Below are 19,245 nucleotides of genomic sequence, written 5' to 3'. Positions count from 1 at the left end.
CAGGCGAAAGACGACGAGAGTAGTAGGCGCAGGGATGGAGTTTACTGTCCGTGGAGCATCGCTGCGACAGGATGGCGCCAACTCCCACATCAGACGCGTCCACTTCAACGAAACTGACGGGCCGTGTCCGGTTGAGAGAGAATCGGTGCGTTGGTGAATCGCCTCTTCAAATCCAGAAACGCCGATCCGCTTCCGGATTCCACTTGAAGGTCCTGATACTGGAAGTCAAGGCAGTTAACGGAGCGGCCACACGGCTGTAATCCCGGATGAATCTGCGGTAGAAATTCGCAAACCCCAAAAATCTCTGGAGCTGCAATCTCGTACCGGGCTGGGCCCATTCCAGAACCGCTCTAACCTTCTCCTGGTCCATCCTAATCTCTCCCCTGGAGATGATGTACCCGAGAAGGATGTCGTGTGGGCGTGAAACTCGCACTTCTCGGCCTTAACGAACAGGCGATTCTCCAACAATCGCTGCAGAACCTGTCGGACATGCTGGACGTGGTCGGAAGGTTCCTTCGAGAAGATCAGAATGTCATCCAGGTAAACAAACACAAAGAGACCGATCATATCTCTCAGGACGTCGTTCACCATACTCTGGAATACCGCTGGAGCATTGGTCAGTCCAAACGGCATCACCTGATACTCGAAGTGTCCCATCGGTGTATTGAAACCCGTCAACCACTCGTCCCCTCTCTGATCCGGACCAGGTGATACGCATTGCGTAGGTCTAGCTTAGTAAACACCGTAGCACCCTGTAAGGAGTCGAAGGCAGAGCTCATCAAGGGCAGGGGGATACTTGTTCTTGACCGTGATATCATTCAACCCCCGATAATCAATACCGGTCGAAGAGAGCCATCCTTCTTACCCACAAAGAAGAATCCTGCCCCCAGGGGTGATGACGAGGGACGAATGAGGCCAGCAGCTAGGGACTCCTTGATGTAGGTCTCCAAAGCCTCAAGTTCAGGTCGGGAGATACTGTATAACCGTCCCTTGGGATAGACAGCTCCAGGGAACAGGTTTATGGCACAATCATATGGTCGGTGGGGAGGAAGTGACAGAGCCCTCTGCTTACTGAACACTTCCCCCAAATCGTGATATGTCTCGGGAACCAGTGACAAATCTGGGGGTTTAGCCTCAATCACCTGACTGGGAACCGAATGGGAACAGGCAGTCTTGAGACAGTTAGCATGACAATCAAGGCTCCAACTCGTTACCTTGCCCGTCACCCAATCGAACGTGGGATTGTGTTCCTTCAGCCAGGGATATCCAAGGACCAGAGGGACATGGGAAGACGGCAGAATGAAGAATGAGATCACCTCAGAATGATTCCCCGACAACAGCATCTTAACCGGTTCAGTCCTCATCGTAATACGTGCCAGACTACTGCCCGTTCAGAGTGGTTGCTTCAATGGCTTCCGGTAATTGCTCCTTGGAAAGCCCCAGCTGTTCCACCACTTCGGCATCCATAAAGCTTCCATCGGCACCTGAATCGACAAAGCGTTAATCGCTAAGCTCTGATTCCTGTTCATGAGGGTAGCCGGGAAACGGGGTCTGACAGAGGTACTGAGAGAGTTGAAACTGGCTCGCTAAAAGTCCTCCCAACTTTAGCGAGCCGGGCAGTTTGACGACCGCCGGGAACCAGTGGAGATGTAATGTCCCGAGCTACCACAGTAGAGGCAGCAGTTGGTCTTACGTCTATGTTGACGCTCCTCCTTGGTTAACCCGTGCCGCCCCACTTGCATGGGTTCAGAATCGGGAGAGAGGACCTCTCCACTAATCCTTTGTGGTGGAGAATGATCGACGTGTTCTGGTCCACCACCCGACCCGACTGGGAACTGAGAAGCTGATCGATTGGACGGGCCCCATTGCTTCTCCCTCCTTCGCTCTCGAACTCGGGTATCCACCCGAATAGACAAGGCTACCAAGCTGTCCAGGTCACTAGGCTCCGGATAGGAGATCAACTCATCCTTGAGCTGCTCCGACAGACCCTGGTAAAGGCCGCTTGCAGAGACTCCTCATTCCACCCACTCTCCACAGCCAACGTCCTGAACTCGATCACGAAGTCGGCAGCGCTACGAGTTCCTTGGCGAAGTGAAAACAGGCGCCTAGCTGCGTCCATACCTCGGACGGAATGGTCGAATAGCTTCCTCATCTCGGCCGTGAACTCCTGGTATGAAGCCATGCAGGTGTCCTGTCGTTCCCAAACGGCTGAAGCCCACTCCAGCGCTCGACCACGCAGCAACTCAATAACAAAGGCTATCCTAGCCTTGTCTGTGGCATAAGAGTTGGGCTGTAGATCGAAAACTAAGCCACACTGCATAAGGAAAGAACGGCATCTTCCCAGCTCTCCCTCATATTTATCCGAGCGTCGGAACCTTGGGCTCATGGACGGACACAGCTCCAGAAGCGGCAGGCGAGATGGGTGAAACCGGTAGTGGATTCTCCACCGGCAACCTGAGCTGGGCCTGGATCTCCGTCAGCCCGGTGGAAAGGTTCCGAACTGACAACGCTATCTCCTGTAGTGCCGTGCTATGTTGTCCCAACATCTTCTCCTGATGGGAAATGGCATGGCGAACAGAGTCCAGGTCCGCTGGGTTCATTACTGGCCGGATCGTTCTGTCGCGAGTTACAAAGCCAGAACCCAGAAGCAGACCAGGACAAGGTAAGTTGAAACGAAGGTGAGTGTTTATTTACAAATTCAAGAGTGATGCTGAATAATCCAGGGAACAGAGCGGGCGGCGTTGATTAGTTGTTGGGGGTGCAGTGGTTGATCCAATCATGGCTCGGCAGCCGCCGACCACCAGGCAGAGGTTGGATGAAGGTTCCGGACGAGTGACTGCAGATGGAACAAAACGGAGGTAAGTAAACAACAAACCAACAAGGTGCAAAACAACAAAACTAACGCTAGAAGCTCTAAGACTGATACTCTGGTAAACCTACTGTTCATGGCTAACGATCCGGCAGGGAATGGATGTCAGGTCAGCGCCTAAAAAGGGTGATGATCAGGACCAGGTGTGCAGATTGCTGATGGGATGCAGGTGTGGTAAATCATGAGAGCTCCCGCCTAGCAATGTCGCCCGGCAACCAGGCAGGGAGCGTTCCAGAACCCTCGGGAAACAGGAGATCCCGAACAGAAAAACTGACAACACCGACAGGAACCGACTCAGGATGCAGGGTTCGTTACAGGTTAAGAGTGATACACAGGGCTCAGTATCTCAGAACGGTAGTAGGGGTAAGAGTGATGCACAGGGCTCAGTATCTCAGAACGGTAGTAGGGGTAAGAGCGATACACAGGGCTCAGTATCTCAGAACGGTAGTAGGGGTAAGAGTGATACACAGGGCTCAGTATCTCAGAACGATAGTAGGGGTAAGAGTGATACACAGGGCTCAGTATCTCAGAACGGTAGCAGGGGTAAGAGTGATACACAGGGCTCAGTATCTCAGAACGGTAGTAGGGGTAAGAGTGATACACAGGGCTCAGTATCTCAGAACGATAGTAGGGGTAAGAGCGATGCACAGGGCTCAGTATCTCAGAACGGTAGTAGGGGTAAGAGCGATGCACAGGGCTCAGTATCTCAGAACGGTAGTAGGGGTAAGAGTGATACACAGGGCTCAGTATCTCAGAACGATAGTAGGGGTAAGAGCGATGCACAGGGCTCAGTATCTCAGAACGGTAGTAGGGGTAAGAGCGATGCACAGGGCTCAGTATCTCAGAACGGTAGTAGGGGTAAGAGTGATGCACAGGGCTCAGTATCTCAGAACGGTAGTAGGGGTAAGAGAGATACACAGGGCTCAGTATCTCAGAACGGTAGTAGGGGTAAGAGAGATACACAGGGCTCAGTATCTCAGAACGGTAGTAGGGGTAAGAGTGATACACAGGGCTCAGTATCTCAGAACGGTAGTAGGGGTAAGAGTGATGCACAGGGCTCAGTATCTCAGAACGGTAGTAGGGGTAAGAGCGATACACAGGGCTCAGTATCTCAGAACGGTAGTAGGGGTAAGAGTGATGCACAGGGCTCAGTATCTCAGAACGGTAGTAGGGGTAAGAGCGAAACACAGGGCTCAGTATCTCAGAACGGTAGTAGGGGTAAGAGCGATACACAGGGCTCAGTATCTCAGAACGTTAGTAGGGGTAAGAGTGATACACAGACTCCAGGCTCAGTAACTCAGAACGGTAGTAGGGGTAAGAGCGATACACAGGGCTCAGTATCTCAGAACGGTAGTAGGGGTAAGAGTGATACACAGGGCTCAGTATCTCAGAGCGATACACAGGGCTCAGTATCTCAGAACGGTAGTAGGGGTAAGAGCGATAGACAGGGCTCAGTATCTCAGAACGGCAGTAGGGGTAAGAGTGATACACAGACTCCAGGCTCAGTATCTCAGAACGGTAGTAGGGGTAAGAGCGATACACAGGGCTCAGTATCTCAGAACGGTAGTAGGGGTAAGAGTGATACACAGGGCTCAGTATCTCAGAGCGATACACAGGGCTCAGTATCTCAGAACGGTAGTAGGGGTAAGAGCGATACACAGGGCTCAGTATCTCAGAACGGTAGTAGGGGTAAGAGCGATACACAGGGCTCAGTATCTCAGAACGGTAGTAGGGGTAAGAGCGATACACAGGGCTCAGTATCTCAGAACGGTAGTAGGGGTAAGAGTGATACACAGGGCTCAGTATCTCAGAACGGTAGTAGGGGTAAGAGCGATACACAGGGCTCAGTATCTCAGAACGGTAGTAGGGGTAAGAGCGATACACAGGGCTCAGTATCTCAGAACGGTAGTAGGGGTAAGAGCGATACACAGGGCTCAGTATCTCAGAACGGTAGTAGGGGTAAGAGCGATACACAGGGCTCAGTATCTCAGAACGGTAGTAGGGGTAAGAGCGATACACAGGGCTCAGTATCTCAGAACTTTAGTAGGGGTAAGAGCGATACACAGGGCTCAGTATCTCAGAACGGTAGTAGGGGTAAGAGCGATACACAGGGCTCAGTATCTCAGAACGGTAGTAGGGGTAAGAGTGATACACAGGGCTCAGTATCTCAGAGCGATACACAGGGCTCAGTATCTCAGAACGGTAGTAGGGGTAAGAGTGATACACAGACTCCAGGCTCAGTATCTCAGAACGGTAGTAGGGGTAAGAGTGATACACAGGGCTCAGTATCTCAGAACGGTAGTAGGGGTAAGAGTGATACACAGGGCTCAGTATCTCAGAACGGTAGTAGGCGTAAGAGTGATACACAGGGCTCAGTATCTCAGAACGGTAGTAGGGGTAAGAGTGATACACAGGGCTCAGTATCTCAGAACGGTAGTAGGGGTAAGAGCGATACACAGGGCTCAGTATCTCAGAACGGTAGTAGGGGTAAGAGTGATACACAGGGCTCAGTATCTCAGAACGGTAGTAGGGGTAAGAGTGATGCACAGGGCTCAGTATCTCAGAATGGTAGTAGGGGTAAGAGCGATACACAGGGCTCAGTATCTCAGAACGGTCGTAGGGGTAAGAGCAATACACAGGGCTCAGTATCTCAGAACGGTAGTAGGGGTAAGAGTGATACACAGGGCTCAGTATCTCAGAGTGATACACAGGGCTCAGTATCTCAGAGTGATACACAAGGCTCAGTATCTCAGAACGGTAGTAGGGGTAAGAGTGATGCACAGGGCTCAGTATCTCAGAACGGTAGTAGGGGTAAGAGTGATACACAGGGCTCAGTATCTCAGAACGGTAGTAGGTGTAAGAGTGATACACTGGGCTCAGTATCTCAGAACGGTAGTAGGGGTAAGAGCGATACACAGGGCTCAGTATCTCAGAACGGTAGTAGGGGTAAGAGCAATACACAGGGCTCAGTATCTCAGAACGGTAGTAGGGGTAAGAGTGATACACAGGGCTCAGTATCTCAGAACGGTAGTAGGGGTAAGAGCGATACACAGGGCTCAGTATCTCAGAACGGTAGTAGGGGTAAGAGAGATACACAGGGCTCAGTATCTCAGAACGGTAGTAGGGGTAAGAGTGATACACAGGGCTCAGTATCTCAGAACGGTAGTACGGGTAAGAGTGATACACAGGGCTCAGTATCTCAGAACGGTAGTAGGGGTAAGAGCGATACACAGGGCTCAGTATCTCAGAATGGTAGTAGGGGTAAGAGTGATACACAGGGCTCAGTATCTCAGAACGGTAGTAGGGGTAAGAGTGATACACAGGGCTCAGTATCTCAGAACGGTAGTAGGGGTAAGAGCGATACACAGGGCTCAGTATCTCAGAGTGATACACAGGGCTCAGTATCTCAGAGTGATACACAGGGCTCAGTATCTCAGAACGGTAGTAGGGGTAAGAGCGATACACAGACTCCAGGCTCAGTAATAACGCAGGTAACAAAGGAGGTTATAAGAGGGGCTTTTGATGTGGTGGACACGCAGACACTGTCATGCTGCCCTTTTTGGTTTCATTATAACTCAAGCAGCATATCACAAGTTCAGCGGATAGTGGTTGCATGTTGTTTTGATGTTATTATGGGTCAGTTGCCTCAGTCAGCTGTCATTGGAAAGTACCGTACATTTATAGTAGTTGTGATCATCTACTATGAACGAAGGAAAAGATTCAAGTCTTGTACAAAATGATACCTGTAGACCTACGGAGTTAATCCAGAGTGCATGTGGTTACTGCACTACGGCAGAGTGTGGGTATATAGGACAGATTAAAAGATGAAGATGTGAAGTTAATTTGTACCTTTTCTCTCCAAATGATTTGAAACATTAAACACAAATGTAATATAATAAGAGTAATATAAAAAAAAGGTAACATTGTGATTATGACAATCTGTAAATTCAAACAAGATATAGGTTTTAGTTGTGTTATTTATTTTAAAAAAGATTTAGAGGAGGAGTAGAGAGGATGAGGGAGAAGACAAGAGGAGGAGGGTTGGAAAGAAGAGGAGGAGAGGAGAGGGGAGAGGAGAGGAGAGGAGAGGAGAGGAGAGGGAGGGGAGGGAGGAGAGGAGAGGAGAGGAGAGGGGAGAGGAGAGGAGAGGAGAGGAGAGGAGAGGAGAGGAGAGGAGAGATAGGATAAGATAGTAGATAGAGGAGAGGAGAGAGAGAGGATGAGAGATAGAGTAGAGGAGAGATAGAGGATAAGAGAGTAGAGATAGAGCAGAGATGGAGAGATAGAGAGATAGAGAGAGAGAGAGATAGAGAGAGAGAGAGATAGAGTGATAGAGAGATAGAGAGATAGTGAGATAGAGGATAAGAGAGTAGAGATAGAGGAGAGGAGATATAGAAGATAAGAGAGGAGAGGAGAGAGAGGATAAGAGATAGAGTTGAGGAAAGATAGAGCAGATATAGAGGAGAGAAGAGATAGAGGATAAGAGAGGAGGAGAGGAGAGATAGAAACTAGCTGCTGTTCCAGTGTGGTAGCTCTAGTGACTGTCCACAGCTCTCAATCTCCTCTTCCTCCTCTTCCTCATCATCAGCTGTTAGTCGACTGGCCTCTTCATCCTTGTCCAGACGCAGACACATTACCACCCTGGAGACAGACAGACACATTACAACCCTGGAGACACACACATTACCACCCTGGAGACAGACACATTACCACCCTGGAGACAGACACATTACAACCCTGGAGACAGACACATTACCACCCTGGAGACAGACACATTACCACCCTGGAGACAGACACATTACCACCCTGGAGACAGACACATTACCACCCTGGAGACAGACACATTACCACCCTGGAGACAGACACATTACCACCCTGGAGACAGACAGACACATTACCACCCTGGAGACAGACAGACACATTACCACCCTGGAGACAGACAGACAGACAGACAGACAGACAGACAGACAGAAAGACAGACAGACAGACAGACAGACAGACAGACATTACCACCCTGGAGACAGACAGACAGACAGACAGACAGACAGACAGACATTACCACCCTGGAGACAGACAGACTTTACCACCCTGGAGACAGACAGAACAACAATACATTACAACCCTGGAGAGAGAGCTCAATCACAATACATTACAACCCTGGAGAGAGAGCTCAATCACAATATATTACAACCCTGGAGAGAGAGCTCAACTACAATATTTTACAACCCTGGAGAGAGAGCTCAATCACAATATATTACAACCCTGGAGAGAGAGCTCAATCACAATATAATACAACCCTGGAGAGAGAGCTCAATCACAATACATTACAACCCTGGAGAGAGAGCTCAATCACAATACATTACAACCCTGGAGAGAGAGCTCAATCACAATACATTACAACCCTGGAGAGAGAGCTCAACTACAATATATTACAACCCTGGAGAGAGCTCAATCACAATATATTACAACCCCCTGGAGAGAGAGCTCAACAACAATACATTACAACCCTGGAGAGAAAGCTCAATCACAATACATTACAACCCTGGAGAGAGAGCTCAACTACAATACATTACAACCCTGGAGAGAGAGCTCAACTACAATACATTACAACCCTGGAGAGAGAGCTCAAATACAATACATTACAACCCTGGAGAGAGAGCTCAATCACAATACATTACAACCCTGGAGAGAGAGCTCAATCACAATACATTACAACCCTGGAGAGAGAGCTCAACTACAATACATTACAACCCTGGAGAGAGAGCTCAATCACAATACATTACAACCCTGGAGAGAGAGCTCAACTACAATACATTACAACCCTGGAGAGAGAGCTCAACTACAATACATTACAACCCTGGAGAGAGAGCTCAATCACAACACATTACAACCCTGGAGAGAGAGCTCAATCACAATACATTACAACCCTGGAGAGAGAGCTCAATCACAATATATTACAACCCTGGAGAGAGAGCTCAACTACAATATATTACAACCCTGGAGAGAGAGCTCAACTACAATATATTACAACCCTGGAGAGAGAGCTCAACTACAATACATTACAACCCTGGAGAGAGAGCTCAATCACAATACAATACAACCCTGGAGAGAGAGCTCAACTACAATACATTACAACCCTGGAGAGAGAGCTCAATCACAATACATTACAACCCTGGAGAGAGAGCTCAATCACAATACATTACAACCCTGGAGAGAGAGCTCAACTACAATACATTACAACCCTGGAGAGAGAGTTCAACTACAATACATTACAACCCTGGAGAGAGAGCTCAACTACAATATATTACAACCCTGGAGAGAGAGCTCAACTACAATACATTACAACCCTGGAGAGAGAGCTCAACTACAATACATTACAACCCTGGAGAAAGAGCTCAATCACAATATATTACAACCCTGGAGAGAGAGCTCAACTACAATACATTACAACCCTGGAGAGAGAGCTCAACTACAATACATTACAACCCTGGAGAGAGAGCTCAATCACAATACATTACAACCCTGGAGAGAGAGCTCAATCACAATATATTACAACCCCCTGGAGAGAGAGCTCAATCACAATACATTACAACCCTGGAGAGAGAGCTCAATCACAATATATTACAACCCTGGAGAGAGAGCTCAACTACAATACATTACAACCCTGGAGAGAGAGCTCAACTACAATACATTACAACCCCCTGGAGAGAGAGCTCAATCACAATACATTACAACCCTGGAGAGAGAGCTCAATCACAATATATTACAACCCTGGAGAGAGAGCTCAACTACAATATATTACAACCCTGGAGAGAGAGCTCAATCACAATACATTACAACCCTGGAGAGAGAGCTCAATCACAATACATTACAACCCTGGAGAGAGAGCTCAATCACAATACATTACAACCCTGGAGAGAGAGCTCAACTACAATATATTACAACCCTGGAGAGAGAGCTCAATCACAATATATTACAACCCCCTGGAGAGAGAGCTCAACAACAATACATTACAACCCTGGAGAGAAAGCTCAATCACAATACATTACAACCCTGGAGAGAGAGCTCAACTACAATACATTACAACCCTGGAGAGAGAGCTCAACTACAATACATTACAACCCTGGAGAGAGAGCTCAAATACAATACATTACAACCCTGGAGAGAGAGCTCAATCACAATACATTACAACCCTGGAGAGAGAGCTCAATCACAATACATTACAACCCTGGAGAGAGAGCTCAACTACAATACATTACAACCCTGGAGAGAGAGCTCAATCACAATACATTACAACCCTGGAGAGAGAGCTCAACTACAATACATTACAACCCTGGAGAGAGAGCTCAACTACAATACATTACAACCCTGGAGAGAGAGCTCAATCACAACACATTACAACCCTGGAGAGAGAGCTCAATCACAATACATTACAACCCTGGAGAGAGAGCTCAATCACAATATATTACAACCCTGGAGAGAGAGCTCAACTACAATATATTACAACCCTGGAGAGAGAGCTCAACTACAATATATTACAACCCTGGAGAGAGAGCTCAACTACAATACATTACAACCCTGGAGAGAGAGCTCAATCACAATACATTACAACCCTGGAGAGAGAGCTCAACTACAATACATTACAACCCTGGAGAGAGAGCTCAATCACAATACATTACAACCCTGGAGAGAGAGCTCAATCACAATACATTACAACCCTGGAGAGAGAGCTCAATCACAATACATTACAACCCTGGAGAGAGAGCTCAATCACAATACATTACAACCCTGGAGAGAGAGCTCAACTACAATATATTACAACCCTGGAGAGAGAGCTCAATCACAATACATTACAACCCTGGAGAGAGAGCTCAACTACAATAGATTACAACCCTGGAGAGAGAGCTCAATCACAATATATTACAACCCTGGAGAGAGAGCTCAATCACAATATATTACAACCCTGGAGAGAGAGCTCAACTACAATACATTACAACCCTGGAGAGAGAGCTCAACTACAATACATTACAACCCTGGAGAGAGAGCTCAATCACAATACATTACAACCCTGGAGAGAGAGCTCAATCACAATATATTACAACCCCCTGGAGAGAGAGCTCAATCACAATACATTACAACCCTGGAGAGAGAGCTCAATCACAATATATTACAACCCTGGAGAGAGAGCTCAACTACAATACATTACAACCCTGGAGAGAGAGCTCAACTACAATACATTACAACCCCCTGGAGAGAGAGCTCAATCACAATACATTACAACCCTGGAGAGAGAGCTCAATCATAATATATTACAACCCTGGAGAGAGAGCTCAACTACAATATATTACAACCCTGGAGAGAGAGCTCAATCACAATATATTACAACCCTGGAGAGAGAGCTCAATCACAATATATTACAACCCTGGAGAGAGAGCTCAATCACAATACATTACAACCCTGGAGAGAGAGCTCAATCACAATACATTACAACCCTGGAGAGAGAGCTCAATCACAATACATTACAACCCTGGAGAGAGAGCTCAACTACAATATATTACAACCCTGGAGAGAGAGCTCAATCACAATATATTACAACCCCCTGGAGAGAGAGCTCAACAACAATACATTACAACCCTGGAGAGAAAGCTCAATCACAATACATTACAACCCTGGAGAGAGAGCTCAACTACAATACATTACAACCCTGGAGAGAGAGCTCAACTACAATACATTACAACCCTGGAGAGAGAGCTCAAATACAATACATTACAACCCTGGAGAGAGAGCTCAATCACAATACATTACAACCCTGGAGAGAGAGCTCAATCACAATACATTACAACCCTGGAGAGAGAGCTCAACTACAATACATTACAACCCTGGAGAGAGAGCTCAACTACAATACATTACAACCCTGGAGAGAGAGCTCAATCACAACACATTACAACCCTGGAGAGAGAGACTCAATCACAATACATTACAACCCTGGAGAGAGAGCTCAATCACAATATATTACAACCCTGGAGAGAGAGCTCAACTACAATATATTACAACCCTGGAGAGAGAGCTCAACTACAATATATTACAACCCTGGAGAGAGAGCTCAACTACAATACATTACAACCCTGGAGAGAGAGCTCAATCACAATACATTACAACCCTGGAGAGAGAGCTCAACTACAATACATTACAACCCTGGAGAGAGAGCTCAATCACAATACATTACAACCCTGGAGAGAGAGCTCAATCACAATACATTACAACCCTGGAGAGAGAGCTCAATCACAATATATTACAACCCTGGAGAGAGAGCTCAATCACAATACATTACAACCCTGGAGAGAGAGCTCAACTACAATATATTACAACCCTGGAGAGAGAGCTCAATCACAATACATTACAACCCTGGAGAGAGAGCTCAACTACAATATATTACAACCCTGGAGAGAGAGCTCAATCACAATACATTACAACCCTGGAGAGAGAGCTCAACTACAATATATTACAACCCTGGAGAGAGAGCTCAATCACAATATATTACAACCCTGGAGAGAGAGCTCAATCACAATACATTACAACCCTGGAGAGAGAGCTCAACTACAATACATTACAACCCTGGAGAGAGAGCTCAACTACAATACATTACAACCCCTGGAGAGAGAGCTCAATCACAATATATTACAACCCTGGAGAGAGAGCTCAATCACAATATATTACAACCCTGGAGAGAGAGCTCAACTACAATAGATTACAACCCTGGAGAGAGAGCTCAATCACAATATATTACAACCCTGGAGAGAGAGCTCAATCACAATATATTACAACCCTGGAGAGAGAGCTCAACTACAATACATTACAACCCTGGAGAGAGAGCTCAACTACAATATATTACAACCCTGGAGAGAGAGCTCAACTACAATACATTACAACCCTGGAGAGAGAGCTCAATCACAATACATTACAACCCTGGAGAGAGAGCTCAACTACAATACATTACAACCCTGGAGAGAGAGCTCAATCACAATACATTACAACCCTGGAGAGAGAGCTCAACTACAATACATTACAACCCTGGAGAGAGAGCTCAATCACAATATATTACAACCCTGGAGAGAGAGCTCAACTACAATATATTACAACCCCCTGGAGAGAGAGCTCAACTACAATACATTACAACCCCCTGGAGAGAGAGCTCAATCACAATATATTACAACCCTGGAGAGAGAGCTCAATCACAATATATTACAACCCTGGAGAGAGAGCTCAACTACAATACATTACAACCCTGGAGAGAGAGCTCAATCACAATACATTACAACCCCCTGGAGAGAGAGCTCAACTACAATACATTACAATCCTGGAGAGAGAGCTCAACTAAAATATATTTGTAGATAGTCAGGATTCAATACAAGGTGTGTTATAGTAAGGCACACTACAACATATTTTAAGGGTAATTTACAGTTGAGTCTACATGCGCAGTATTTGCGAATGTGTCCTGCCTTAAATATAACACGCCTTACATTGTATCAGACTCAGGAGGCGTGCATACCATCCACTGCTTCCGAGTATATTACTCACTAATGTTCAGTCTCTGGACAATAAAGTAGACGAGCTCAGGGCGAGGATCTCCTTCCAAAGAGACATCAGGGACTGGAACATACTCTGTTTCACGGAATCATGGTTCTCTCCGGATATACCGCCCCACCCCCCGTCCATACAGCCAGCTGGGTTCTCAGTACATCGCACAGACAGAAATAAAGAACTCTCTGGGAAAAAGCAAGGCGGAGGTGTTTCATGATTTATTACTCATGGTGTAATTTTGGTAAGGTACAGAAACTCCTGTCCTTTTGTTCTCCTGATCTGGAATACCTCACTATCAAATGCCGACCGAATTACCTCCCAAGATAATTCACTTCGGTCATTGTCACGGCTGTGTATATTCCCCCTCAAGCCGATACAGTTGAAGTCGGAAGTTTACATACACCTTAGCCAAATACATTTAAACTCAGTTGTTCACAATTCCTGACATTTAATCCAAGTAAACATCGTACTTTTTGGAGAAATGTCCTCTGGTCTGATGAAACAAAAATAGAATTGTTTGGCCATAATGACCATCGTTATGTTTGGAGGAAAAAGGGGGTGACTTGCAAGCCAAAGAACACCATCCCAACCCTGAAGCACGGGGGTGGCAGCATCATGCTGTGAGGGTGCTTTGCTGCAGGAGGGACTGGTGCACTTCACAAAATAGATGGCATCATGAGGAAGGAAAATTATGTGGATATATTGAAGCAACATCCCTGTCTTAGGTCAGTTAGGATCACCACTTTATTTTAAGAATGTGAAATGTCAGAATAATACTAGAGAGAATGATTTATTTCAGCTTTTATTTATTTCATCACATTCCCAGTGGGTCAGGATTAGTATTTGGTAGCATTGCCTTTAAATTGTTTAACTTGGGTCAAACGTTTTGGGTAGCCTTCCACAATCTTCCCACAATAAGATTGGTGAATTTTGGCCCATTCCTCCTGACAGAGCTGGTGTAACGGAGTCAGGTTTGTAGGCCTCCTTGCTCGCACACGCTTCATCAGTTCTGCCCACAAATGTTCAATAGGATTGAGGTCAGGGCTTTGTGATGGCCACTCCAATACCTTGACTTTGTTGTCCTTAAGCCATTTTGCCACAACTTTGGAAGTGTGCTTGGGGTCATTGTCCATTTGGAAGACCCATTTGCGACCAAGATTTAACTTCCTGACTGATGTCTTGAGATGTTGCTTCAATATATCCACATAATTATCCTTCCTCATGATGCCATCTATTTTGTGAAGTGCACCAGTCCCCCCACAGCATGATGCTGCCACCCCCGTGCTTCACGGTTGGGATGGTGTTCTTCGGCTTGCAAGCCACCACCTTTTTCCTCCAAACATAACGATGGTCATTATGGCCAAACAGTTCTATTTTTGTTTCATCAGACCAGAGGATATTTCTCCAAAAAGTACGATCTTTATCCCCATGTGCAGTTGCAAACCGTAGTCTGGCTTTTTTATGGTGGTTTTGGAGCAGTGGCTTCTTCCTTGCTGAGCGGCCTTTCAGGTTATGTCGATATAGGACTCATTTTTACTGTGGATATAGATACTTTTGTACCTGTTTCCTCCAGCATCTTCACAAGGTCCTTTGCAGTGGTTCTGGGATTGATTAGCACAGAATACTTGTCTTTACTGACTCAGCCAATCAGAATGGTTGTATTGAATGACTCAGACCAATCAGAATGGTTGTATTGACTGACTGACTCAGACCAATCAGAAAGGTTGTGATGACTGACCCAGCCAATCAGAATAGTTGTGTTGACTGACTCACCCAATCAGAGCAGCCGGTATGAGTGCGATGGCTGAAGCCAGCAGGAAGCTGAATCCAGGGAACCAGGAGACGGTGGAGGCGTAGGTACTGCTGAACACGGTGAACCCAACACCTATACTCAGCATCTCCACGAACGCTACACACGCAAACACAGCACCTGGGGAGAGGAGAGGGCACAAACACAAAGTTCTGGAGTTATCGTTATTCTGAGTGGCTTTATTACCAGCACTGACTTTTGCTGATTTTGGAGGACAAATGCTGATTATGGCTGTGATATCATGTCTCTTAGCTACCTTAACATCAATGCACTAACTGTAAGTCACTCTGGGTAAGGTACTAATTTACTCAAATGTTAAATGTACTGAACATGGTTTAACTTGTCACTATCGTACACTGGGAAGCCTCATAGAAACACTGTAATAATTGTAGCCTAGCCTAGCCTGTCACATAGTGTAATGTAGCCTAGCATAATGTCACATAGTGTAATGTAGCCTAGCATAATGTCACATAGTGTAATGTAGCCTAGCATATTGTCACATAGTGTAATGTAGCCTAGCATAATGTCACATAGTGTAATGTAGCCTAGATCAGCCTAGCCTAGCATAGTGTCACATAATGTAATGTACCCTAGCTCAGCCTAGCATAGTGTAAAATAGTGTAATATAGCCTAGCCTAGCATAGTGTAACATAATATAGCCTATCTCAGCCTAGCCTAGCATAGTGTAACATAGTGTAATGTACCCTAGCTCAGCCTAGTATAGTGGAATAGTGGAATGTAGCCTAGCTTAGCATAGTGTCTTACCCTGTTCAGAGCTGAGTACTATCTTGGACATCATGGACCTCAGAACAGGAGCAGGCATGATGGAGAGAAGGAGAGGCAGCCGCACTAAGGAACACACACACGAGAGAACTGGTTTACACACACATGAGATAACTGGTTTACACACACACACACACGAGATAACTGGTTTACACACACACACACACACGAGAGAACTGGTTTATACACACTGACACACAAACACAAACATATTTATTTTCCCCTTAATACTTCAACTATTTGCACATTGTTACAACACTGTATATAGCCAATAACATAACACTTAAAATGTTAATATTCTTTTAAAGCCTTTGTGAGTGTAATGTTTACTGTTAATTTCTGATAGTTTATTTCCCTTTTGTTTATTTCACTTGCTTTGACTCGGGCTCATAGCTGTTTCCCATGCCAATAAATCCCTTTGAATAGAATTTAATTGAATTGAGAGAGGGAGAGAGAGACGGGGAAAGAGAGGAGGGGAAAGAGAGGAGGGGAGGGTGTTTTCAGTTTTAGTAAAGTATTTTTACACAAACACACGCGCACACACACCTGTGTTTTCGTGAAATTTCAGGTATTTTTGGAGTGTACAATTTTTTTACCATTAAAAATCCTATTTTCCCTCACCCCAAACCTAACACTTAAGCTTAAAATAGCATTTGAACAAATTAATTTCAAATAAGTTATTGTTTTCCTACCTTTTCAGGACATTAAGGTGAAATGTTAGGACATTGGGGTCCTGACACACACACACACACACACACACACACACACACACACACACACACACACACACACACACACACACACACACACACACACACACACACACACACACACACACACACACACACACACACACACAGAGGAGTGGGCATGAGGAGGAAAATATACGCCTTCAGGTGTTTTTTTATCATCAGTAATGTTTTATGTACCTGTGTGTAATGTTGTCTCCTGCTTGAACAGCCTACTACTTCTAATTATAAAACTAATTCAATCAATCAATCAGCCAGACAACCTACCAGTCAAACACCCCCCCCCCCCATCTCACCTAGGAACATGAGAAGTGTGTTCTTGGCGAAGGCAGCCGTCAGTAGTCCTGCAGCGACAGACAGCAGCCCCAGTAGTACTATGTACCCGTCCCGGAGACAGCGTGACAGCAGGGAGACCCCTGCAAAGCTCCCCAGGTAGATGAGTGTAGACAGGGCTGAACCGTAGCCCACCAACACCTCACTCCAACACAGAGGAGCATTCAGCTCATACAGGATGAAGATGGACATACCACCCAGCTTAGACACCTGTGGGGGAGAGAGAGGATGGATGCAATGTGTGAAAAAATACTAAATTAAAACTAATGAACAATCATCTTAGATAGCTGACAGGGAGATGGGGGGGGGGGGGAGAGAAAGGAGCAGGCCATGAGCAGATGAGTTCCTGAATCTTGACAAAAAGATAGATTTTGATTTTTTTTACAAGGACATATAGGATACTAACCAATGATTCTTACTACCAAGGATTCTTACTGCCAAGGATTCTTACTGCCAAGGATTCTTACTGCCAAGGATTCTTACTGCCAAGGATTCGTGGTCCTCTGTAGCTCAGCTGGTAGAGCACGGCGCTTGTAACGCCAAGGTAGTGCGTTCGATCCCCGGGACCACCCATACACAAAAATGTATGCACGCATGACTGTAAGTCGCTTTGGATAAAAGCGTCTGCTAAATGGCATATTATTATTATTATTACTGCCAAGGATTCTTACTGCCAAGGATTCTTACTACCAAGGATTCTTACAGTAGCTTGCGAAAGTATTCACCCCCTTTGGCATTTTTCCTATCGTGTTGCCTTACAACCTGGAATTAAAATTTATTTTTGGGGGGTTTGTATCATTTGATTTACACAACATGCCTACCACTTTGAAGATGCAAAATATTTTGTCTTGTGAAACAAACAAGAAAAAAAAAACAGAAAACTTGAACTATTCACCCCCCAAAGTCAATACTTTGTAGAGCCACCTTTTGCAGCAATTACAGCTGCAAGTCTCTTGGGGTATGTCTCTATAAGCTTGGCACATCTAGCCACTGGGACTTTTGCCCATTCTTCAAGGCAAAACTGCTCCAGCTCCTTCAAGTTGGATGGGTTCCGCCGGTGTACAGCAATCTTCAAGTCATACTACAGATTCTCAATTGGATTGAGGTCTGGGCTTTGACTAGGCCATTCCAAGACATTTAAATGTTTCCCCTTAAACCACTCGAGTGTTGCTTTAGCAGTATGCTTAGGGTCATTGTCCAGCTGGAAGGTGAACATCCGTCCCAGTCTCAAACCTCTGTGGAGCTTTGCAGCTCTTTCAGGGTTATCTTTTTTCTCTTTGTTGCCTCTCTGATTAATGCCCTCCTTGCCTGGTCCATGAGTTTTGGTGGGCGGCCCTCTCTTGGCAGGTTTGTTGTGGTGCCATATTCTTTCCATTTTTTAATAATGGGTTTATGGTGCTCCGTGGGATGTTCAAAGTTTCCGATTTTTCTTTATAACCAAACCCTGACCTGTACTTCTCCACAACTTTGTCCCTGACCTGTTTGGAGAGCTCCTTGGTCTTCGTGGTGCCGCTTGCTTGGTGGTGCCCTCTTGCTTAGTGGTGTTGCAGACTCTGGGGCCTTTCAGAACAGGTGTATATATACTGAGATCATGTGACAGATTATTTGACACTTAGATTGCACACAGGTGGACTTTATTTAACTAATTATGTGACTTCTGAAGGTAATTGGTTGCACCAGATCTTATTTAGGGGATTCATAGCAAAGGGGGTGAATACATATGCACACACCACTTTTCCGTTATTAATTTTTTAGAATTATTTGAAACAAGTTATTTTTTTCATTTCACTTCACCAATTTGGACTATTTTGTGTATGTCCATTACATGAAATCCAAATAAAAATCAATTTAAATTACAGGTTGTAATGCAACAAAATAGGAAAAATGCCAAGGGGGATGAATACTTTTGCAAGGCACTGTACTGCCAAGGATTCTTAATGCCAAGGATTCTTACTGCCAAGGATTCTTACTGCCAAGGATTCTTACTACCAAGGATTCTTACTACCAAGGACTATCCAGCAAACTTCTCTAGATATTTTACTTTACAAAGACTGAATGCTGAGTTAAAAAGCTACCAAGTTTGCTAGGAAAGAACAGACCCAGCTGCAACATTAATTAGC

The 19,245-nt window shown here is 45.6% G+C and overlaps 1 protein-coding gene across 1 annotated transcript in view; it reads right to left on the bottom strand.

Moving 5' to 3' along the window:
* Positions 1-7,365: 7,365 nt before the first annotated feature.
* The window catches only part of slc46a3 (solute carrier family 46 member 3), a 38,740-nt gene continuing 26,860 nt past the window's right edge, over positions 7,366-19,245 (bottom strand). Inside the window, exons 4-7 of the mRNA XM_041850350.2 lie at positions 17,089-17,335; positions 16,026-16,109; positions 15,224-15,380; positions 7,366-7,510 (exon numbers count right to left, since the gene is read on the bottom strand). Coding sequence (XP_041706284.2) covers positions 7,378-7,510; positions 15,224-15,380; positions 16,026-16,109; positions 17,089-17,335 — 621 coding nt within the window. The 3' untranslated portion in view covers positions 7,366-7,377. The remainder of the gene's footprint in view (positions 7,511-15,223; positions 15,381-16,025; positions 16,110-17,088; positions 17,336-19,245) is intronic.

Source organism: Coregonus clupeaformis, chromosome 27, assembly GCF_020615455.1.
Source record: "Coregonus clupeaformis isolate EN_2021a chromosome 27, ASM2061545v1, whole genome shotgun sequence".
Lineage (NCBI taxonomy): Eukaryota > Metazoa > Chordata > Actinopteri > Salmoniformes > Salmonidae > Coregonus > Coregonus clupeaformis.
The sequence above is the reverse complement of the archived record's forward strand: the minus strand, read 5'-3'. Positions and strand labels throughout refer to the sequence as shown.